The 24,550-nt window shown below is 42.7% G+C and overlaps 1 protein-coding gene across 7 annotated transcripts in view; it reads right to left on the minus strand.

The window, feature by feature from the left end:
- Positions 1-24,550, minus strand: part of TRIO (trio Rho guanine nucleotide exchange factor) — a 3,522,386-nt gene that overhangs the window by 2,497,379 nt on the left and 1,000,457 nt on the right. For all 7 annotated transcript variants that reach the window (XR_011200906.1, XM_069219639.1, XM_069219640.1 and 4 more), the window contains exon 15: positions 14,654-14,820. Coding sequence is in view for 6 of the 7 variants with exons in the window: in XM_069219639.1 (XP_069075740.1) it covers positions 14,654-14,820 (167 nt within the window). In the remaining variant the exon portion in view is untranslated. The remainder of the gene's footprint in view (positions 1-14,653; positions 14,821-24,550) is intronic.

Below are 24,550 nucleotides of genomic sequence, written 5' to 3' on the forward strand. Positions count from 1 at the left end.
CTCTGTTGGGAGCCAAAACCAGCGTGCATAGGCCTTGGCCGTGCACAAGGCACTGACCAGTGGGCCTGAATTTGCCTATACCCTTCACCCAACCTGCTGGCGGTGGTCAATGACTTGTGGTATTTTTGTTATTCCAAAACCTTTTTTTTTTTTTTTTAAGTGTCTCTTTGTTCCTACATGGAACCATTTTTTGCTGCAAACGTTTTATGAAAGTAAATGCCTTATTTTTTCACTGGTGTCTTTTAAACTGGTAACTTATTTTCAGGGAAGTAAAAAAATAGTTTTGGGTGCTTTTTTTATAGTACTTGATTTCACTCTTCAATTTAGTTTGCCAGAGTAATTTTTGCTTACTTTTTCCAGTAGGTGGAAAACATCAACAGTTGACTATCACACTCTTCCTCCACTTCTCTGAAAACGTCCACATGAATGCTTTCCTCTTCCTCCTGTTCCATGATTTGTTGCTCCATTTCTGCCAGAGAGTACTTGTAAGGAAATGCCTCCTTGGCATGGTTAGCCCCTGACTTTTTGCCTTTGCTGATGCCAAGTTATGATTGAAAGTGTGCTGAGGCCTGCTAACCAGGCCCCAGCACCAGTGTTCTTTCCCTAACCTGTACCTTTGTCTCCACAATTGTGCACACCCTGGCATCCAGGTACAGGTATGTCCCTTGTAACTGGTACCCCTGGTACCAAGGGCCCTGATGCCAGGGAAGGTCTCTAAGGACTGCAGCATGTCTTATGCCACCCTGAGGACCCCTCACTCAGCACAGACATGCTGCTTGCCAGCTTGTGTGGGCTGGTGGGGAGAAAATGACTAAGTCGACATGGCACTCCCCTCAGGGTGACATGCCAACCTCACACTGCCTATGGCATAGATAAGTCACCCCTCTAGCAGGCCTTACAGCCCTAAGGCAGGGTGCACTTTACCACAGGTGAGGGCATAAGTGCATGAGCACTATGCCCCTACAGTGTTTAAGCAAAACCTTAGACATTGTAAGTGCAGGGTAGACATAAGAGTATATGGTCTGGGAGTCTGTCATACATGAACTCCACAGCACCATAATGGCTACACTGAAAACTGGGAAGTTTGGTATCAAACTTCTCAGCACAATAAATGCACACCGATGCCTGTGTACATTTTATTGTAAAATACACCCAGAGGGCATCTTAGAGATGCCCCCTGAAAACATACCCGACTTCCAGTGTGGGCTGACTAGTTTTGCCAGCCTGCCACACACCAGACATGTTGCTGGCCACATGGGGAGAGTGCCTTTGTCACTTTGTGGCTAGTAACAAAGCCTGTACTGGGCGGAGGTGCTTCTCACCTCCCCCTGCAGCAACTGTAACACCTGGCGGTGAGCCTCAAAGGCTCACCCCCTTTGTTACAGCACCACAGGGTATCCCAGCTAGTGGAGATGCCTGCCCCTTCCGGCCACGGCCCCACTTTTGGCGGCAAGGCCGGAGGATATAATGAGAAAAACAAGGAGGAGTCACTGGCCAGTCAGAACCTGAAGCCCTGCAGAGAAGACGGAGATACCAACTGCTTTGGCCTCAGCTCTACCGGCCTGTCTCCACACTTCAAGAAAAACTGCAACAGCGACGCATCGCCCAGGGTCCAGCAACCTCTGAAGCCTCTGAGGACTACCCTGCATCTAAAAGGACCAAGAACTCCCGAAGACAGCGGCCCTGTTCCACAAAGACTGAAACTTGCAACAAAGAAACAACTTTTAAAGGACTGCATGTTTCCCGCAGGAAGTGTGAGACTTTCCACTCTGCATCTGACGCCCCCGGCTCGACCTGCGGAGAAACAACACTACAGGGAGGACTCCCCGGCAACTACGAGCCCATGAGTAGCCAGAGTTGACCCCCCTGACCCCCCACAGCGACGACTGCAGAGGAAATCCAGAGGCTCCCCTGACCGCGACTGCCTGCTTCAATGAAACCGACGCTTGGTAAAGACACTGCACCCCCAGCCCCCAGGACCTGAAGGATCCGACCTCCAGTGAAGAAGCGACCCCCAGGTGGCCCTCTCCCTTGCCCAGGTGGTGGCTACCCCGAGGAGCCCCCCCCCCCCTTGCTTGCATCACTGAAGAGACCCCTGGGTCTCCCATTGAAACCAATTGCAAACCGGACGCCTGTTTGCACACTGTTCCCGGCCGCTGAGGGTGTACTTTTTGTGCTGACTTGTGTCCCCCCGGTGCCCTACAAAACCCCCCTAGTCTGGCCTCCGAAGTCGTGGGTACTTACCTGCTGGCAGACTGGAACTGGGGCACCCCCTTCTCCATTGAAGCTTATGCGTTTTGGGCACCACTTTTACCTCTGCACCTGACCGGCCCTGAGCTACTGGTGTGGTAACTTTGGAGTTGCCCTGAACCCCTAACGGTGGGCTACTTTGGACCCAATTTTGAACCCTGTAAGTGCTTTACTTACCTGTGAAACTAACAAATACTTACCTCCCCCAGGAACTGTTGATTTTTGCACTGTGTCCAATTTTAAAATAGCTTATTGCCATTTTTGCCAAAACTGTACATGATATTGTGCTGATTCAAAGTTCCTAAGATACCTGAGTGAAGTACCTTTCATTTAAAGTATTGTTAGTAAATCTTGAACCTGTGGTTCTTAAAATAAACTAAGAAAATATATTTTTCTATATAAAAACCTATTGGCCTGGAATTGTCTTTGAGTGTGTGTTCCTCATTTATTGCCTGTGTGTGTACAACAAATGCTTAACACTACCCTCTGATAAGCCTACTGCTCGACCACACTACCACAAAATAGAGCATTAGAATTATCTCTTTTTGCCACTATCTTACCTCTAAGGAGAACCCTTGAACTCTGTGCATGCTATTTCTTACTTTGAAATAGTGCATACAGAGCCAACTTCCTACAGTACTCATTCGGATGAATGGTACAAAGAAGTTCAATCATGTCAGTAGTCCTTAATGACTATCTGTTCCTATGCCTTCTCACGAGCACCTGGTCACAAAGTCTGCAATTGACCTTCCTTATATTCACCTTTTTTTCCCCATCTTGTATGACTCAACAACTTGCAGTTAAGTGACTCCTTTGCCGAGTGAGCCACTTTTCTTGAAGTGGTTGGATACTCCACGACCTTATCTGTTAGACCTCACATCATTGGCGGGGTATTCCCCCAAATGTTTCACCTTCATCCCCTTGCTTTACTGATTAATCTTTGTTAGCAAAAGGACTCTGTGCACCTTACCCATCCTAACCAATGCTCACCCCCTAAAACTTGGTAAAATTGGCCTCCATGTAACTGAAATGTTTAACTTACTTATAAATACCTAGTACTCAATGCAGCAAGGTGTAAATGAAAAGCTACCAGTGGGCAGCGGCACTCATTGTGCCATTGGTTATGGTAGCACTGTAAAAGGGGCTGAATGATTTCATAGCAAAACGATTTCATGGAATACCATTACTGAGAAACCATTTTATCTAAACTGTTTAATGGAAATTTTCAGAGTGACTGTAATTTACCTTTTCCTAGAAGCCAATTTATAAAAAAAAAATTGGGTTGAAATTGACTTTTGACTGGTTATTTTTTAAGTGTAAATGCATGGGTTGCATGTCTTACTTTCAGAAACAGTTTTGTCAGAGGGATTTATTTCACTGCTTTTTTTCAGGGGACATTATTACATATTCATATAGTTTACATTGTCAAACAATTACTTTGGATGCTCTTAATTTGCAGACCCATCACCATCCATAAACACCATCCATCGCTGAATCCTCACAACCCCTAAACATTGTCAGTCCTTAAACTCTAAAACCCCTCACCACATCTCAACTACACTCATCCCTGAAGCCTCTCAGTCATTTCTAAATCATAAATCCACCATCCCTGAACCATACAATCACTCACTGCTCCTAGCTTCAACCATTCCTGAACCCTAAAAACACCATTTCTATGTCTAAACCTCTGCTAGCAACGCCTGGTCCTTACTAAGTAAACTTACAAGGGGACGTGTAAAGGCCGATTAACCTTTTGGTTCGCATGGAGTATCCTAATCAAGTAGTGACCAGTGGCATCAATAAACAATGTAATCAATCAGTAACCACTACGAGAATCATTAATCAACAATTATAACCAACAATTTCATGAATAACCACGACTCAATAAAGCGTTAACAATTTTTATTTCCTTATTAATTACAATTCTAATGCATTTGGTTAACTCAAACTTTATTTAGTCAGCTCAAAGTTAGTTTATTAACAACCACCAATAACACAATCTGATCAAGACTTGAGGAAACATGTGATCAAATACTTTCACATAAGCCAATAAGATGAATGCAGAAACATTAATAGCAGAGTTCAGCAAACCAGTCTGTCAAACATTTGTCACTGTCAAGTCACCCGAAGGAACCTTAGCTAACACAGATTGGCATTAGCATGTGGGACTTCATGCAAAACAATTTAGAAAACATGACTTTGGAAAACATCTAACTACGAGAAAAACTATAAAATAGCGCAGTTGGTACCAAGAAGAAAAGGCACAAAGTAAATCAGTCACATTGTCATAGCTAACTATCCACAGAATGGATCAGCAACAAAGGCAGACTTCGTCTTCAGGTCATTAATAAATCAGCAATGCATCAGGCTCTCAAGAGTATTAGCCTAATGACAGAATCTCGAACTGTGTCTCTTGACGTCATCAGCATCTCCCACATCTCTCCCTAATTATGAATTCTTAGCCCCTTGTCATGACTTTTTATTAGAGTTTTCCAGTCCATCCCCCTAATTCCTAATTGGTCAGTCAATCAGCAGATATGACTCTAACATATAATATTAATTTTTCAAATCTTTAAGTTCTAATATTTCTTCTTTCACAGTACACAGATTGGTCCCACTGTATGATGACTTCATAATCCGGCTCTTCAGGTATCGAAAATGTTGCATGTTCCTCTTAAGTCAGTGCTCCCATTGTTCAAGTCCTGGGAAAGTACATTTAGCCTACTCTACACATAATTGTATCAAATTGACTTCGTCATCTCCTGTCCATCGGTACATTGCAGAAGATTCTAGCAAAGCAACTTTAACGTGGGGTGGTTCTAGGTCGGGTTATGCACGGACTTCTCTGCAGTGCGCTAGACACAACTTTCTTGTGTGAGGCCTGGAGAAAGACTAGGCCATAGCTTCAGCTAAGTTAATTCTACAAATTTATGCAAACATGGGTTATACATTTCAATATGACATATTACTACATTATTCTTATACATTTTCATTATATAACACACATTTTGTTATTTTAGTACGCCTTTCGTATAAGTGGCTGACATGCCTCATGGGCACATTTTCAAATGTGCACATTATTCTCTCTAAGATAAATTTCTCTACGAACTTTTCATTAATCAAAACACAGACATTTATTAATAATTTATAATTAGCATATCTGCGTCAACAGTCCCTCCTCTGATGACTAAATATGTCATCATACCTTTCTTTTACCAACATTTCACAGTTCTGTTTCACTTGTATTTTGCCTCCTTCTCATGTCTTCCCTATAAATTATTTCCCTGTTTCGTTCTTACCTCCTCTGATTATTTTCAGATTTTTTAAATTCTATCTTTTGACATAATTTACATGTACCCCATAATCCTAATATGCAAGCAATCCCAATTAATATTCCTTGTATGATTTTTAATAATACCCCATTCCAAATTTGACTAAGCCAATTACCCACTGTAGCAAATCCTTTTCCAATCCTTTCCAAAACACCTGGTTCCTTCAATTCTTTCAAATCCTTACTAGAATTAGTTAAGTTAGGGAGTAAGTCTTTCATCTCCTTATCAATGTTCGGAATATACAAACAACAATGCCTAGCATTAATCATTTTACAGACTCTGCCGTCTTTCGCTAAAAGAATGTCTAAAGCAAGCCTATTTTTAAGCATCATAGCTCTATCCGCGGCTAATTCAGTATCTAACAGGAGTATTTACCCTGTAAAATTTACCAGCATGCTATCCCCAATAGTAGACAACTTTTGTATCTTGATTTAATTTAAAAGGACTCCTACTGAAGGAATCACTGCAACAAAAATATCTCCCACAATTGCAGAAGAGGTTTCCCTCCTCCGTCGCTCATGATGTAATTCAGTCAATTTCGGAAACTTCTTTAAGTCATCTATCTGGTATATTTTAGGGAAAACTATCCCCAAATAACATGTCCCATACCATCCTCTAGGAAGACGGTAATAAGCATTAAGTCCACAAATATAGTGTATCCCAGGAATCACAGGGTCCTGACCATTCAGCATAGAAGTCCATTTACTCTGAAACAAAAACACAGGCCTACATTCACTCGTTCCCACAAATAAAGTATCAGTGCATGTTTTTGGCCCATATATATAAAGCTTCCCTACGTGTAATGCATCTAATGCTAATTTCCCTTGCATTTTATTAGCAGTGTAAACATAATCATTCTTATAAGTCCTTTTCTCTAACCCTTTTTCTAATTTAATTAGATGTTCAGTTAAGGTAAAATGTTAAACTTGTATTTATTTTGCCAAAACAAGCCACATTTGGTTGGTTACATCTCTCTGAACTTTTAGCTGCAACCTACATATTTGTTGGTTTAGACAGAAAGCATCCAAGCACACCAATATTCACTTATCCAATTCGATTTTTGTGTATTCAAGTCTGGATGATGAAGACTTCTCATTCACACCTCATTCTACAAGGCTATTAAAGACTACAGATGCCTGCTTCACGTCTGGGTGATAAGTCACTCCTTTGTTTTTGTATTTGTCAGTATGCCAGATTTTGGATAGCTGACACGGATATGAGGCTGCTTCAAGTGGGCATCACAAGGATTGGTACCCATGGAATGAAATGGCATCAACATTTACCTTTTGTGGAAAACATTTCCACATGTAAGCAATTCATGCAATGTTCGTGCACTGTGGAAGGAATGACTTAGGCAGAATTATTGGCATTTCTTTATTTCTTTAGATGAAAGAAACCTTTGCAAGTGTTATGCATCTCTTCCCCCATACAGCCTTCTAGATTTAAACATTTGTCAAACACAAGAGTGGAAATGGTCTGAACAGTATTGTCCACAAATGGAAAAATCCCATAAACATGTCAACAAATTGTTTTATCCTTACCTTCGAACCATGGCAAGATACCCATCTACAACAAAACACATTCTGATTTGCCTGGAATTTGTCAAAAGATGGAGTCCTTTTTACTACAGAAGGCAACAGGATTTCCCTAAACAACCTTAAGGTGCATACCCTGTTTTAGCTCGGAATCACCAAAAAACACGTCATGAAGGAACCTTATCTTAGACTCACCGTTTCTCTTGTATATTTTTTTTTCCAAAATCTTTTTTTCCGGTGGGTTTTGGATTTGATCATTTACCACCAAACCAGGATAAAACCCAATGTTGCAGAACCAATTTAATGTGTTTTCCTTTGACTGAGTTTTATGGAACTGGTTTAGTGACAGTGAATATATTGCAAATGTTATCTGTAAATGTATAATGCATTGTACTTATGTACTTTACCTATGGACGTATTTATGCAACCAGCCACTGTGCATAGCACCTCCAGTGGCCAACCCCAAGTTGTTTACTGCATCAGGCCTCCAACCAGGCACTGTTCACAAAACCGCAATAAGCAGCCATCCTCTGCTATGTACTGAATTCAGCCATGCGCAGTGTGGGTTAGCCGCATAAACTGGCTGAAGCACCTAATCCTTTGTGGACAACCACCCCTTGCTATGCATGGTATTGCATGTAGAGCATAGCCGTTGACCAGGCTCTGTTTTAATAGTTTATTACGTATTTTTCAGGATGCGCAGATCCAGTTGTTTGGGTCCATGGACATGTTATGGATCTTCAAATGGGTTTGCAAACCTGGTTCTGGATTTGCTGACCGTGTCAAAAGGAAAAAATGGACCCTTGAACCTTGAGCGTGTTTGCTCCCCCATGTCTGTAAAGCTTGTGCCGGACTCTTAGTCCCCAGCCAGGATTCGCAGTTCTGGCTGTAGCATTGTGAGCTGCCAATCCAATGGAGAGATCTGCGAATCACACTGCAAAATTGAACTGTAGGACCCCATCACCCCTTTTTCCCCCAGTAGTAATCTTGAGATGAGAGTGTACTCAGAGAGGTTTTCGGAAGATGAGGCTCTCTCTTTCAGTGGGGTTGATGATTTTTTTATTTTTTTTATTTCTGGTGCTTTGTGAAACTGGGTTCATAGAACTCCCCAAAGTAACCAACAAGACATCTCTGAAATGTAACCTCCTTATGGCTAACCCAAGACACTTTTTAAACTTTTATCTCACTTCAACTGCTGAACAGATAGACATTAAACCAAGCAAATGTACTTCCCTTAGAAAATTCTACTTTCATGCCAGGGTTGGTGTAATCCCACTTAGTCTTTTTTTGTGCAGTACTGTTAAATGTTAGCTAGATTACTGTAGGACTGACTTAATAAACTCATGATTAAAAATATTATATTACAATTTACTATAGAGCCTCCCAAGATTTGCTATTTTCAAACAGAAAATATTGCCACTATTGAATGGCTGATCTCTATCTACTTAACATCCGGGATTGCATTTTAAGCCTACTAAATTATAGTATTTCAGTCTGAGGAAATTAGAAAGCACTGCTAGGATATAGGTTACAGTGCTTACTACTAAGGCACCTGTATCAAGCTTGGATTTCCAATTGCACACTATAATGCCACAGAGATGGACCCTTGGCAGCATACATTTCTTGGACATGGGAGAAAAGGAGACAATAAGATTTAAATGTTTTACATTAAACCAGGAAACTGTTGCACACCAGGTAATTTGAGACTTATTTAAAGCATTTATTCAGAGGATTTGAAAGGACGCCACTTACAGGATTTTGAAGGTTAGAAGAAATAAACTGGGCACAGTTGCAATGTGGCAAATGAATTGATGAATTTACACGTCCACCAGAAATTTTGTATAAGATGAGACATTAAATCATAATAATGTAATGGCATCAGAATCGACACTTGTGCTCAACTTAGGCTCAAAAGAGCATCTCAAAATGAATTCTGGGGCTACGTCAAACTCATTTAAGAGAAATATTAGGGGTTACATAACATGGTCATCACCAAGTATTTCTTGTCATTAAATCATAATGGTATCCATGATGGATTTATAATGGCATCCAGCTCTCCAAATTCTGAGCCCCTTAATGCCTCCACGTCATCCCATTCCAGCAAGAACTGGTCACCAACAATAGAAGTTTGTAAATTTTGGTATCTAGCTACTGTTTCACTTATATCCATCTAAGAGTTTCTTTCTAAATTCCATTTACTATTTTCACTTAACACGTGGCTTAAAGGCATTTTCCATCTACCACCCACTGGAGAAGGACATGAAATAACAGAATTCAACATCTGGCGCTCACAGCCCCCTCTTCTAAGTTGGCAACTGTAATTTAAACAATAATCTTATAAGCCTACATCTGACCCCGGTTAGGTCTACTAGCAGGCTGTTACTCGATGAAGAATTTCCTGGGAATACTTAACAGTGCAGTGGCAAAATAATAAAACAAAATGAAAAAGGGCATTTTAAGCAAACCTTTTCTGCCCAGCACTGATATTGGTAATTCTTACCAGAAAATGATGGCCTCAAATTAATGATACAGCATTCTTCAGGTTTCCATTCAATATAGCTTCATCACTATAATATTGTTGGATACCTACGTATCTAAACAAGTCTCAAAGGCAAGGGGAATTGGGGCGATTCTTTATCTGGGAGGCTTCCATCTCATGCACCCAATATGAACATTTATTTAGTTTAATCGCAAGCCTGACATATCTCCAAAGTCCATTAATTTAAAAGAAACTTGGATAATATCACTAACTGCTTCACATAAATTTATAAGGATTTCCTCTGCACAGAGAGAAATTATTTGTTGAATACTGCTGCCAAGGGTTCCATGCTCTGGGGGAAAAAAAAAAAAAAAAAAAAAAAAAATCGGGTGATGGGCTCGAGCCCAGTTCTACGGGCTGTGTCTCGGAAAAAGTCTTCCCCAACTTCACTCTAGCTTGTGGGTACATATACAGCAATGCGCCTCATTTCAAAATTGTCTCCAAGTCCCACACCTGTCAAAACTGCAAACAAGTATCCCTACTGATGGATATCAAAGGCTTTCTCCAGGTCTACTGACACTATGACCAGTGTGTCCCGACCAAGTTGGCACTGGCCATGATGTAGAAAGATGCCTAAGATTGAAGGCCATGTTTATGGTGGGGGTGATGCTGGTTTGGTCTGAGTAGACTAATGATGTGATCAAGCGAGAGACTCTATTTGCTAGTACTTTTGCTAATATCTTACATTCCAAATAAATTATTGATAGTGGATGGCACAAGACAAGTTCTAATGGGACATGATAGGGTTTAAGGAGTGGTTACATTATTGCCTCTTTTGCGAATCACTGCAGAATGCCAATTAAATGCCTCATTGTACAAAGCCTTTAGCCTGGGTGCCAATACCAAGGCATATTCTGCATAGAGCTCAACAGGAATCCCATCACTGTCTGGGTGGTTCCAGACTGTCAGATTTTTTGCACCTGGATGGATCTCCTCATTCTCTAATGGTACATTCAGTTCCTCTATCTAAGTATGACTGAATGAAATTACCTTTGCAGCTCAAACATACTGGGCTAGGCATTCATGCATGCAAGAGGTAAATTTTCTATTGAGTGCTTGGTAGTATGTTGGCATGGCATTATTTGTTTTGCTTTTGGGTGCCAACCACCACGCACTCCAGCAACCTCAGTTGTCATCAATGTGTGGTTTGTTTCATTATGCGGTAGCCCAACCAAAAGGCAGCAGGGTTTATATCCCTCATTGTACTGCCTTCCTACATATTGTGCATCACTGAACAGACTCAATCAGTTTGTTGGTCTCTGCCTGGGTCAGATTGGTTCTTACCCTAGAGTCCCTAAAAACCTTCAACTCCATTTCCTCATGCTTCTCAGTATTTTGGTTATTTCTCCTTAAAGTATTGACTTCAATCAATATGTTACTGTGATGCAAATGTTCCATTCGTAAACCTGGATGGTGTCCCACCCCACCAAAAGTACCCTGTTGATGCCGCATTTGTCTAAAAGTATTGATTTATATGAATCCATATTGCTTCCAGGAATATCCTACCCAATAATGCAGATACCTATAACATTCATGTCAATATACAGGGCTTACGGTGCCCCCGTTTAAGTGCTTCAGTGATTAGCGGTGGTATGTGCTAGATACTCTTGTGAATGAGATCTGTCCTTGTACATGATTGCGGTACTAGAATAGGTCCAATCTGAAAAAAAAAGTTACGAACATGTGATTAGTGTGGGTATTCTTGGTCTTTTGGGTGTAGAATGTGCCATATATCTGTCAGTCACCAGTTTGCAAATAAATGAAGCTGACATCTTGGTGGTATGTGTATTAGGCAGGGTAGTGAAGGCTCTATCTTCTTTGCCATACGGGATGCTATTGAAGTCTCCACTCCAGATTATTGGTGTATTCATCTGAGTGTGCACAAACTCAGACTGCAGTGGATTTGAGATTCTGGAACTTTAGATTTGTAGAATTTATATTATTTAAGTTAATCCTAAGCAGCACTAAGCAAAGATGAGAAGTGTTAGGAAAACAGGCAGATACTCTGTCAGTTCTCTTCATGGGAGATGAGTTGTTGAGAGAGGTTGGAGTAGATGTGAAATACAGACATAGCACAGAGAAAGTGCAGCCGATTTTCAGAGCCTTCCCTACTGCTATCATGATTAGCCACGTGGAGTAGAAATTCTGGGTGTCTGAAAAGGTAGTTTAGTTGAGCCGACAGTTGTGTAATCTGTGAAAATAATGCAGGTATAAAGGCTGACAAGTTTGCCTCTCACCCTCCCAGGGTTATCAAATGAGACTGAATTGAAGAATATATAATCCAGCACAATTCATGATTATATACATCTATGCTATTTATTTCATTAAATGCACATAAGAAACAGTCTTAACAAAACAAAATAAATCTATTTTGTCACTATTTCCTCTATGAAATCTGGTAACAAAATGCTTGTCGACTCAATAACTGATACACAAGGTGCCACAAGAACCTTTGTATCTTAGGTGAGCTAAACATCTTGTTTGCTAAGCCAGAAACTGTTGACCTCTTCCAGGTGGTCATGGGACCTACCCGACTCACCATTACAAGACATTGAAGCCATATTCACACCTACAAGTCTAAAATAATTAATTCCAAACACCTTGATATATGAAGTAACCACCACATTATTTACTTCATTCTCAACCTGCCTTTGGCAATCCTAGCAACTACGTATCTCAATAAAACTACAGCTGTTAGTATAATGAGGCAGCTTAAGGTACACTCTTTACAAGAAAAACTGCTTTCATCCCCTTCGACCGAGAAATGTCAGTCAGTACAAGAATTTCAAAAGTGGCTAACTGGGCATGCGGCTTGGCAGTCCCTCTCAAAACCCAGTAGTTAGCTAACAGAAGGAAGACAGGATAGTTTACGTCCGACATTAAACTTTAAAAACTGAAACAAGATCCTTGAAATAGTATGCAGGAATAACATGTGCACAGTGATAAAAATGGTTTCTGAAGAAGCATAAAAAATAACTCAATATAGTTAGGGCACTGCTGGAACTATATGCTCAATGACACTAAAGGACCACTTCAAAAAAGCTAACATCTAACATAACAGCAATGAAGTTTTTGAAGTAACTATTTGAAAAATCTTCTAACTGTGAATTTTCGCTTCCTCTGAAAGGTATGCAATGATAGCCCACCACCAATGTCCCAACCAAAATGGGATACGACGAGTACACACAATGAACTATGCTAATCAGTCTTTTAACAATGAAAAATAACCAAATCTAAGGTAAAAACATGACAAGCTCCCCAGCAGATCCTTGTCCACTAAACAGTCAAAACATTCTCCTGGAATCCTGCCAAAAGAGTGTGAAATATCACCCACTCCAAAATTATCAAACGGGCAAATTCCTAACCGATTTGAAAATTCCCTATTTTAAACGAATACTAAAAAAAACGCCGACACAGCTCAATACAGACTACTATACAATGGAACCTTTCTAGTTAAACTCATTGAAAAGGCAGCTTACTTCGAGATCTCAGCCTTTATTAAACAAATCGCACTTGAAACAGATCTAGTATGCATCATAGATGACTTCAAGTACTCCGCTGACAACAACGGGCCTGCTGCACCACTCCTACATTGACCTAATTACAGCATTTGATACAATGGACCACCAACTACTACCCAAAGACTAAATGAAAATGGAATCCAGGGAACTGAGTTTAACTGGATAAAGCCCTGTCAGAAGGATAGATTCCAAACTGCAAACACATTGTTTCAACAAATCGTCATGCACCTGCCAAATGGATGTCCCACAAGTTTCACCAAACAGCACTGCTTTTAACTGTTTTCAAAGTTCCACAGTTAACTACTTCAACCTCACATGCTACAACTACGCAGCCAATACTTTGATCACCTTAAAACTGGAACCATACTCTGAAATCAAGACTCAGCAAGGCTTGCCAAATGTCTAATACCAGTGGAACAATATGTGTAAAAGAATCATCTCAAACTTAACTCTTCAAATGGTCAAGTACTCACCTGAACATCCTGGAAAAATATCATCCCTATATCCTCTTGAACCCTGGAAATTGGTCTGCCTCCAGCCAGACACAGGAAAGTGAAAAACCTTAGCATAATCAGACTCCAACCTCTCACTTCTATCGTAAGTCAACAAACTGACAAGAGATCCATGATAGACAATGAGAATGTTTTAAATAATCTTCTGCTATCTAAGACTACCACACATGACACACGTCACTAGCTCTAAAGACGTCCCTTTTCGACTATACAAATAGTCTCTGCATTAAACTCACCAGAAAATTGTCAAGCTACAGAGAATCCAGAATGTGGCATCTAGATTAGTAGTTAACCTAAAAAATATCAAACAATACCCTCAAAGCTCCACACTGGATACCAGTGGCAAGAAGAATATACTTTCTAAACCCTTTGTGCAGCACAATGTGCAATACAGAGGAATCGAACCAGCCTTCCAACAACACAAACTTAACTTACACACATAAAGGAGAAACCTTAGATCAAGACAGGCCCACATATTACAATTCAGCCTTTAAAAAACTGAATGGTGGAAGCTCACACTCTGTACAAACATGCAAGCTTTTGCACATAGACCTAAAGAGAATATTGTCCATCATCAACCATTAAAAACGCCTAAGAGAAGCCAAGATCTGCATTTTACCAAAACGTGTATCCAATTAAATCTCACGCCACAATCCTATCAGTTTGTATATGCAGCTTGTAATACTTTGCCTACAACTATTGTCGTAAGTGATGATTACATGCCCCTGCATCAAATAGGAGCACACTCTCCAGGGCCTCTTACTTAATACCAAAACGAAACATTAACAAATATAACTTAAACACCTTTTCTCCAATCCACATACTTCGAAAGAAGTGACTGCTTATCTGACCATAAGAAAGCACATTTGGGCCGTAACAAAAGGCAGGAAAGTACTTTATAAATGTTACAGTACAATTCCCCTTCTTTACAGAAGATGCATGCTTGTACGTATGCTCCTTATACCTGTTTCACTTCAGCCTGTAGGTGGCGCAGTTGTACACATTGCTCCAAGTGTTTCCGATGTTGTTCCCCAGTTAAATCAAGCTCTTGCTGCTTCTCATGGAGAAACTCTAGTAGGTCCTGAACTCTCGTTGCCATGTCCACATCTCTGTCACAGAGAAGTTCCACCCCTGAAAAAAACAACGTGCAGGTTATCAGTTTAAAGTTGTTATGAAAGTGTAGTAATAGTTAAAGTCAATACGTTTTAGCCCAATAAAAAGACATGTTATAAGCCAACCCATATGAAAGTGCGAATATTTTAGACTCTCAGAAATGTAAATAATGATTGTTCAGCTCAATCAAAAAACGTTTACCCACCATATGGGTTTTGCAGCTTTGCAATAATTCACAATAATGGTGTGAATAACAGTAAATATTTCTATAGCAGCAATCCAATCAAATTGTTCCATGGTGGTTAAATATATGGAATTATTACCAATTTCCATAATTTCCTCGCAACTTTATAAAGAAATAATTAAGGTTAGCTTGGTCATAATGCACTTCAAAACAGCGACCTCACACACTGAAGGAAAGCACAAGGCAAATTAACTGGCTTTTAACGTTCACACACTGAATTCCCATCGACCTTTCATCGTGTCACAGGATGCCCAGGAGGATAAAGTCATGGAGAAGTGGTGAATAGATATAGTGGTGATATAGGTGAAAACAATAGATGTGGATTGATTAGATTTTAAATTTACACTATGAGGAATGTGCAGTTCCACATTTTAAGTGCAAAGCTAAACCTTGCAACCATTATAAACTGAACATTTTCCCCTGACCTCACTTCAATAGTGGAAAGGGCGCCTATGTATCTGTACTCCATAAATTATTATCAGGAAGACCGACCAACTTGTATCTAACAGTGCTCCATCACCAGTTAGCCTAGGGAATACCTGAGCACAACCACACCAGATTGCCATGCTTTCATGCATTGCTTTTTTTAAGATCCTAATATTTCATATACATGACATATGAACATTAGGATGTTAGAATGTATATATTCACACACACGTGCACGTAGAATACAGTGGTAGTGGCCACTGTATAGTTATATCAGAGTTTCCCTATGAAGAGGGATTTTGTTTTGCCAATAACTCTGGTGCTGTTTGACAAATCTTCACAAAACATTCTCAAAAAACAGTTTAACTACCTTCTTCAGAAGGGTCCGAGTAATCTGTCAAATGGGAGCCAAGAAAAAGAGGAAATCCAAAAATAACCATATGATTTCTAAGAAGCGTTTTAGAAAAACTTCACCAGATTTGGCAGAAAGCTAGATTCGGACTCCGAAAGTGTGCTTGTACTTTTTGTGAATGACTGGTCCCACAGGAGTAGTGCAGTGGTACCGTTAATTAAATAAAATAAAGCTCTTTGACTGGCTATAAGAGACTTCCTCCAACCTCTACCCGTTGGCTGTTTCAGTGCTGGTCCTGCGGTAAGGAGCAATCAGACGGGCTGGCCTCAACAAGAACAGAAATGTTGCAGCTGCCTTTACAGGACACAGTGGTATAATGAAACTTGAGGGGGTCTCCTCCGTACTCAAGGAGGACCTCTCAGGCCAGACTACTATGCTGAGGGGGTTTCCTGGAGCTTGGCGTCCCCCCAGCACCGAGGGGAATGCGGGGGGCCTTTGTTATGTCCGTATCACAACATGGGGACTCTAGGGTGGGCACAAGGACTTTCAACAGGCCAAGACCTACATCCAACCCTCTACTGCACAGTGAAAAAAAACAAAGGTTAAAGTAAAAATGTCAGTTAAAACATACCATTTTAAATTTAAAAATCCACTAAAATATAACAGTTGTAGTTATCTCGTAACTATAACTCGTGCCCTAAATTAACTGTAACTCACACCAGATGATGCATAGTGTTGCCATCAATGATGTAATAGCAGATGTTGCATTGATATTATCAATGATATCCTCGAACATTTAATCAGAGATGTAACATCTGAGGTATTTACCAGAGGTGCATGGCGAGGGCACCTTTTACAGTTAGCTTAGGGCACAACTTATAGTTTCTTGAAATAACAAAGTGAGGAACTTCAGTTGTTTTATTTGTTTAAAATGCTATGTTTTAACTGACTTTCTCACCAAACTATAACTTTAACCTTTGCCTTTTTTCAGTGAATTTCTCTGTTTAAAAAAAGTGTAAAGTAAGATGTCCATCACCAGGTGCAGCGTGGGGTTTGGAGCAGGTTCCAATCTGTGGCCAGGCCCTGCGCCCAACACAGACACCTATCCCCCACCAGTGGGCACAGTGTGAGGTTGGGTACCCAACACATGGCACACAGCTTTCAGCTGTGCATGGAATGGTGTTAAGTCCAGAGCCTGGCTCTTGCAAGAATCGGACATTTCGTTTTTAATCCTGGGGGTCCACCCAGGGCACCCACATTTTTGTTTTAAGCTGGTTGCCACAGGTGAAGCCCAAATGTCCCCTCAGTCCCTGTCTGCTCCCCAGCCAGCAGCTGTCTTGGGTGTGACATGTGCCGGATAATACTTTGCTCCTGGCTGGATGGTGGTAGCATTTTTCTGTGCTCCCGCCGGGATACAACAAAGTTGTACTTCCTGCCTAGGAATGTGTGGGAAGGGAACTCTTCTGTAGTTTGTGGGCAAGGCACTCTCCTGGGCAGGCAACAATACAGTGTCCCAGGGCATGGGGTCTTCAGACACTGATTTGATCAGACTACAGTGGTGTAGGGCCCCCCAACAACTTCACCACCCCAAAAATGTCTCTGGGATCACCAGGACCTTACAAAGATTTGGGGAGGGAGGTCTTACACCACCCCACCCCTCTTCCCCAAAACATAATTTCAGCCCTGGGGGATGAGATCCCCGGGATCTCTGAAAGGTGTCTTGCAGAGGGGGGTTGTATGCCCCCCCCCCCCCCCAATAAATGACCATATCAGCCTCAGGGGATGGGGTCCTCAGGCCTTACACAGGGTTAGTAAAGGGGCCACATGCCCTCTCCCCAAAATATAATTTAGGCTCCAAGGGATGTGGTCCCTGGGCCTCTAAGGTTTGAGAAGGGGGAATGCATGCCTGTTGGAAAGTGGAATATTTTGTGACGTGGGGGTTAGTTCTCACCATGTAATACTCTCACAATACCCCAGAGATGGTCCTTGGATTCCCACTAGTAAATCCTTAGCTCACTCCTGGGAGTGTGGCAAAGAGTAGTGATGCTTTACTTAGAGGAACATATGTTAAGCATTTCACGGAATGAAAATGGATGATAAGTAATTGACATGATTCAAAAGAAATACAACACCAATTTATAAAAATAGAGCTAATTTGTATCTTAATTTACACTCCAAAACGAACCGAATTTAATCTCGCTCTGTTCCAAGGATGTGATGGATGTGTCAGGGGAATCCAAAGCCGGCTCCTTTACACAATCCAACAGATGGTCCCAAGCCCTGGCTGTATCCAGTGAACAACAGCCCCTTGCCACCTCTAAATGGAGAGTCCTGCCCTCCGCCTACTTCAGTAAAGTGTCTCTCCTCATTTCTCTAGGTGTGGGCCTCTTGGAGACCTCCAATATATGGTCATTTCTCTTTTCGCTAGGATCAATGCTAGGTTATATATTCTTTTGTAACCTTGTGGGAGTTGGGGCGGGGAAAATACCCCAACAGAGCCACCAGGACGGAAGCAGGGTTTCTTCAGTCTGTCACATCAGAAATGCTTTGGAACACTCCCTCCCAAAATTCTCTTAGTTGAGGACAAGCCCATAACATGTGGAGAAATCCCGCAGCCTGCTCGGTACATCGGCGGTAACCGACATTCTCTGTGCCCAACATCTGGGATATTTTATGTGGGGTGATGTAGGTCCTATGAAGAACGTAAAAGCTAATTAAGTTAAAGCGGGCATTCCTGGAGACTGTGTATGTATGTGAAGTAATCAACCTTTGCAGGGTTAAGGTTGTGTGGGTCCTGTGACTAGGTCACAGCAGTTAATTCACTTTTACCTGGTCTGGGTGCCGAGTTGTCCTAGCTGCCATGGTGCTGATCGGGACTCGCGTTGGTGCTGGTTTTACCACTTACACAACGGTGCTGACAAAGAGAAGCAAAATCTCAGCTGGGACTGGGTTGCAGATGTCGGGTGCAGGCAGCATGCTCTGCCTTGCATCGTCAAGTGTGGGGGTTAGTTTCCAGACTGGCAACCCACAAGCCTTGGCAGTGGTAAGGTAAGGGTGTAGGAATCCTTTGGGAACATCCCGGGATCTGCGGGAGCAGTGTGGCGGCCTGAAATTTGTGAGCAGGCGGGACTACAACTCCCAGAAGACACTGGACCACCAGGCTTTCGACGATCCCACAGCAGGCCCGACTGCCAGCGAAACATCAGATTCTATGGGCGCTTTTACCTGCTTTCTGCAGGGGACTGGTGCCACCAGTTCAGGGGAGTCTGAGGGCGCTTATGTCTTCCACAAGGGCCCCTCTGGTCGGAAGTGACAAGTTTTAGCCAAGGACACAGTTCCGGTCTGATGCCTCAGGGACAGATTATCCCTTGTTTGCCTTGATGCAGTGGGCAGAGTCAGGTTGTCGGTGATGCAGAGCTTCCCCTGGTCCTTCATTGGAGTTAGTCAATCAGAACTCAGGTTCTGGTGGCAGGGGTGTCCCTTAAATCCTGGATTTAGGGGTGTGCAGACTAGTGGCCAATGGGCAGCTAGCTCTTATATTTAATCTGCCCCTAAAGTGACCACATCCGGTGGGACAGGTCACCTTTAGCTACTCAGAACCTTGTATTCTGCCACTCCTAAGATGGCAGAAATCAAAATTTAGTGCACAGACTGGGATGCTCAGCCCAGAGGTGTGGTCGGCCTGCTGGGAGTGTGTTCAGTCCTGCATACCTGATTCCTGCCTGTCCATGACTAAATGTGCCTGTGGGGGAGGGCTGTTTCCTCCACTAGGGGACAGCACAGATGGCTATCAGGGGAAGTGATGCTTTTGAAGCTTACCGCCCTATTGGCTCTATTTACCAAGCTAGGGGGCGGGAGGTCTGACCTCCTTCCTGCCTCAGCCTTTGTTCCTGACATCTGGAGTGCTCATTCTGTCTGGCAGGAAGTCAGAAACCTGTCTTGGCAGCAGCAAGCGAGAGAAAAAGCGTGGGCTGCTAGGCCTTAGCACAAAGAAGGGTGGCACACAGGTAGGGAACCTCTGGGGTGCAACCTGGGTGCATGCCAGCTGTCCCTCAACACCAGATTTGTGTTAGGGGAGAGAAAGCACATTGTTTGACACCAAACTCAACATAACTAGGCAATACCATAATGGAGCCAGCAGCCCAGGTGTGCCTAGGTTTAAGTCCAATGTTATCTTATGGACCGGCCTGCACCTATAGTGTACCTTAATGAGAAGGACGATAAAGAGACATATACATCAGTGCTTCTATGTCTGCACCTCAAATATAATGCACCATGCCTCCTGGGTTGCAGATGCCTACCTTAGAAGTGTCTGGCTTATATGAAAGGCAGTGCATGGCACTGTGCCACTCTTGATGAGGGCACAGTCAAACCCGAGCAGTTTGCACCGCACTGGCACTCGGCAATGGCAGGCTTGTCACCAGCAATTTGTGTGGGTCACCCAGGGTGGCAGAAACTCATGTTGCAGCCCTGGAGACTCCTTTCCCATCTACGTCTTGGGTACCATGGGTAAAGTTTTGCCCGTCAGAGAATCACCATGTTGACAAAGCAATTTAGGGAGAGAGGACAAGCACTGGGGGCCTGGTTGGCAGGCTTCCAGTGCACTAACAGTCTCATGCACATCAGCAATGGGGGCAAAAACTGATGGGGGGTGACCATACATAAAGAGGCACTTTCCTACAATGCCCTCTCTCCATAAATTGCTGTACTGGCCCAGTCCTTAATTTGAGACTATGATTTACGGCACCAGCACTTAATTTTCAACACCAACACTAATGACAGTCCATCACATGATGGCGCGGTGTTTCTGAGATGAGCAAAACAATACTGTTTAATAATTCAATGTACAATAAAATGACAATTCAGACTACTCCACAACATTCTTATAGTTTACGGTGCCCTGAAATAGTTGGAATTATCACACTTGTAGGAATGCAATGGTTAGTAGTTGTATTAGTATTGTTATTGGCAATGCTGGCAGAGGCAATGCATGGTGCAGGCCAGAGTGGTCTCCTGAGAAGGACCCTATCACTTACATTTTTACAAACTAAGCACTGTATCGGCCCCAGGGACTGGGGTTTATGGGGACTCCAGAAGGCTCGTGGAGGAGGGCTGCACACCCCTACCCCCAAAGAGCATCTGAGGGGTGCTTACTTTTGGAATGTGCAGAAAGCTTTCTTTTCTTTAAATAAAAAAAATACGTACATGAGCTCCACAGGTACGGATGAAAAAAATATATGTTTTTGGCCCGGGGCCTGGTGGGACACCCCCATATATTTTATATAACCTGTTTTTTAGGACAGGGGACTGAGACCTCAAGTCCTAAAATGGCAGCCACCACATCTTTGTTATTGTGGAGGGGGCCGATCATATCTTTTGATCTGTTAGATTCGCTCATTCTCATGGCGTGATATACACATACATTTTGAACGTTAACTTCTCAAAAACTACTGAACAGATTTACAACGAAGATACGTTCTAGACCAAGATCTAGCTTTCTGCCAAATTTGGTGATTGGTGTAATTTGGTGTTCAGCTGTTTTGGTTGTAGCTGTCCATAATTTTTCTATGAGAAATTGCATGGGGGAAAAGACGTTTTGGTACACCCTTTTTAAAAAAATAAAAATTGGCCCCGCTTGACAGATCACCCCTAAGCTTTCAAGGAAGGAGCTGAGGTGGATTAAATTTGTTTTGTAAAGTTTTGTGAATGCTCGTGAAATGGCACCAAAGCAAAATAAAAAAAAGTTTTTCCTATAGAAATATGGTTCTAACTATAATTACCCAGTGGAGACTGAATTAAAAACAGCAATATTGCAAAGAAATTAAGGAATCTGAACAAATGCTTAATAAATGGAGTATGGAAGTCATCATTCTAACAGTGCAGGAACTGACAAAAGACTGATGACAAACGCAGAGACGAAAAAGACTAAAAAGCTTTGGCAAAGCAAGCAGATCTCAATTCTAAAATGCTGACCCTACTGACTACACCAATGCTTTTTTCATGAACACTGAACATCCGCTCCCTCCACAAGCACGCCACCCAACTCTGGGATTTGAACGACACCGCCCGACCGGACATCGCCTTCCTTACCGAGACCTGGACCAACCCCAACTCAGGACCAGACATCGCCATCGTAAGGAGGGTCTGGCCCTTCCGGCCCGGGCGGAGGACTCCCCATCATACACAAGTCCTCACTACTTGTCAAGGCCGTCCCAGAAGAACAATGCACCACCATGGAACACCTTCACTTCCTGGTCCACTCCAACCACAACTCCTCCATCCACGGCACCCTGGTGTACAGGCCAACCAGCTCCCACCCAGCTTTCATAGACAATGTTGTAGACATCGCTACTCCCCAGGCTCTGGCGTCAAATGACTTACTCCTTCTCAGCGACCTGGTTATTTTTAGTTGTAAGGAGTAGAATTATATAAAGCCAATTACCCATCATGCGGTTCTCTCCCATTGTGACTATGAGATGCATCATCTCATTCATTTAGAGCTCAATTGTATTCATTCGACATTTCACTTTAATTATACTAATCATTGTGCCATATGTCAAGAACTGGCTGGCCTGTAGATAACTGTCTTCCTTGAGTACCTCAAGGGACCATAGTTCCCCCCCTGTCAAAACAGTTATCTATTGTTACTATGCCTACTCTGGTCCATGGCTCTATTTACCATCCCATCAATATTCCGTGCTCTTATGGTGGACTCCCTAATAGAAGCGATGTGGTGTACAGTGGCAAATCAGCCATTTCTAGCATACATGCCCTCAACATTTAAACAACACTTTGAGTAGTCACTGTTGACCTCCTCTCACGTACTTCCCTATTAACAGCAGCAATACAAGTGATCTTTGTTCTTCTCTTGCTACTTCTACGCCAATTTCATTTGAGTATGCTCCCTCCAGATATCTCACTACACACTGCAATTAAGACGCAAATTCATTAAGTTCGAAGCTTGGGGCTTCAACTAACCTTTCCTGGACTGTCAGCTGCAGCTTGCTTAACAACATCATGTGCCTTCTTTTTCCCTCATAACAAATTCTTCAGTAAATTTATTGTACCATAAAATAATGCATGAATACCCATAACCAAAAGGCTGATTAATAAGGGGAGACTGGGTAGAATGACCATTTTGGCAAATGCTATTCGGTCCATGACTGAGCTGTAGAGTTTTCCAGAGCTCAATATAATGACTTTTATTAGACCTAATGTTCTCATCTCTAAGGTCTTCCCCCTCTTGATATAATCTCATCCACAGGTAGCAAAATGGGTTTTGTTCCTTTGTAATACTGCTGTTTATCAATTGTTGTGGTTTGTTCCCTCCCTTTGCAATTGGAGAGGCACAGGCTTTTACATAGCTTACTTCAAGTCCAGAAAAATTCCAGAATTCTTCCAAGTGGATTCAAGCCCTGTTCTTCCATCTCTCAAGAACAAGATCATGTCACCACCACAGAAGGAGATAAAGTGTACGACATCTGTTGCAGGCATGCCTCTTGCCTTTCCTTTGGTCCACTGCCAACGTAAAAAGCATAAGAAAGAGAGGGCACCCCTGAGGCAGTACCCTCAACAATTTTTGTCCATTTCATGGCTTTAGAATGAGTTTGGCACAAAAACAATTACAAGGCTTTTACCTCAGCAATAGACCCATGCCCTTAAAGGCCTTCCGAGGCAGGAGTCAAGGATTTAGCAGCCAACATCTAGGCCTACAGGACAGCATGCTGCCTAGGCCCAGTAAAATTACTTCAGCTTCAAAGCCACTTTATCCAGTTATTTTCTTTGCATTAAAAAGAAAAGGTGAGCTTCTATTATCTTGGACTACGGAGAGACATTCCTTGCAAGGTCTTGAGGAGTTAACCTTGGAATCTTCAGAGGCTAGTAAGAAGAATTCTTGGTTTGCTGAATAATTAACTTGCTAAGACTAATTTCTTACATTACACAATTTACTGTATGAAAAGCTAAAAATTTCAGAAGGGGGGGGGGGGGTGTCTTGGCAGCCGAACATGGTTGTCACTCTCAGCAGAGCTCTGGCATCCCTCGTCCGAAATCTGTTGCAACCGCAGCTTCCGAGGGTCATCCTCTCCGGGTAGCGATAAAATCGGTGGCCGACAAGAGCTACCAAAATCTACTAGCCACTGGGGAGTGGGGAAGTCAATCCACCCCACAAAAACATCCAGAGCCACAGGTCGATCACGCACATGGCTGGCAGTGTGGGGCAGCTGCTGGGGTGAAGACCCAGTCTGGGCTGGGGGGGAGTGGCATCAGGCCCGAGCAGGGCCCCAAATATGATCTCACAGCTTGCTGCCCCGTGTTTGGAGGCTCAGAAACTGGCCACCTAGGGAGCGGAGTGGAGACAGCACTCCGAGCAGCCTCGTGCTTTAGGAGAGCAGCTCTGTATCCAGTGAAGCTATAAGCAGGGTGCTACATTGGAGACCCCTCCAGCCCATAGAAATCACCTGAGAGAGGCTTTCTACTGCTCATCTCACACCCTCCTTTTTGCCCACTCACCTCTGTCAGAGGAGGTGCCTGGGCAAGTGGACACCCTGAAGGGTGCTAGGGGACTTGAGGGAGTGACCTTTACCACTTGCTGCCTGTGTCGGCCCCGGCTGGGGACTGCTACTGGGCTCTGCGACCATAGGGGGCACATCCCTTAGCAGTGTAGTACGGACTCCTGAATGACTCAGTACTGACTGCCTGAGGCAGAGGGGGAATATCAGAGCACT

This window comes from Pleurodeles waltl, chromosome 2_2 (assembly GCF_031143425.1).
Source record: "Pleurodeles waltl isolate 20211129_DDA chromosome 2_2, aPleWal1.hap1.20221129, whole genome shotgun sequence".
NCBI classification, from domain to species: Eukaryota; Metazoa; Chordata; class Amphibia; order Caudata; family Salamandridae; genus Pleurodeles; species Pleurodeles waltl.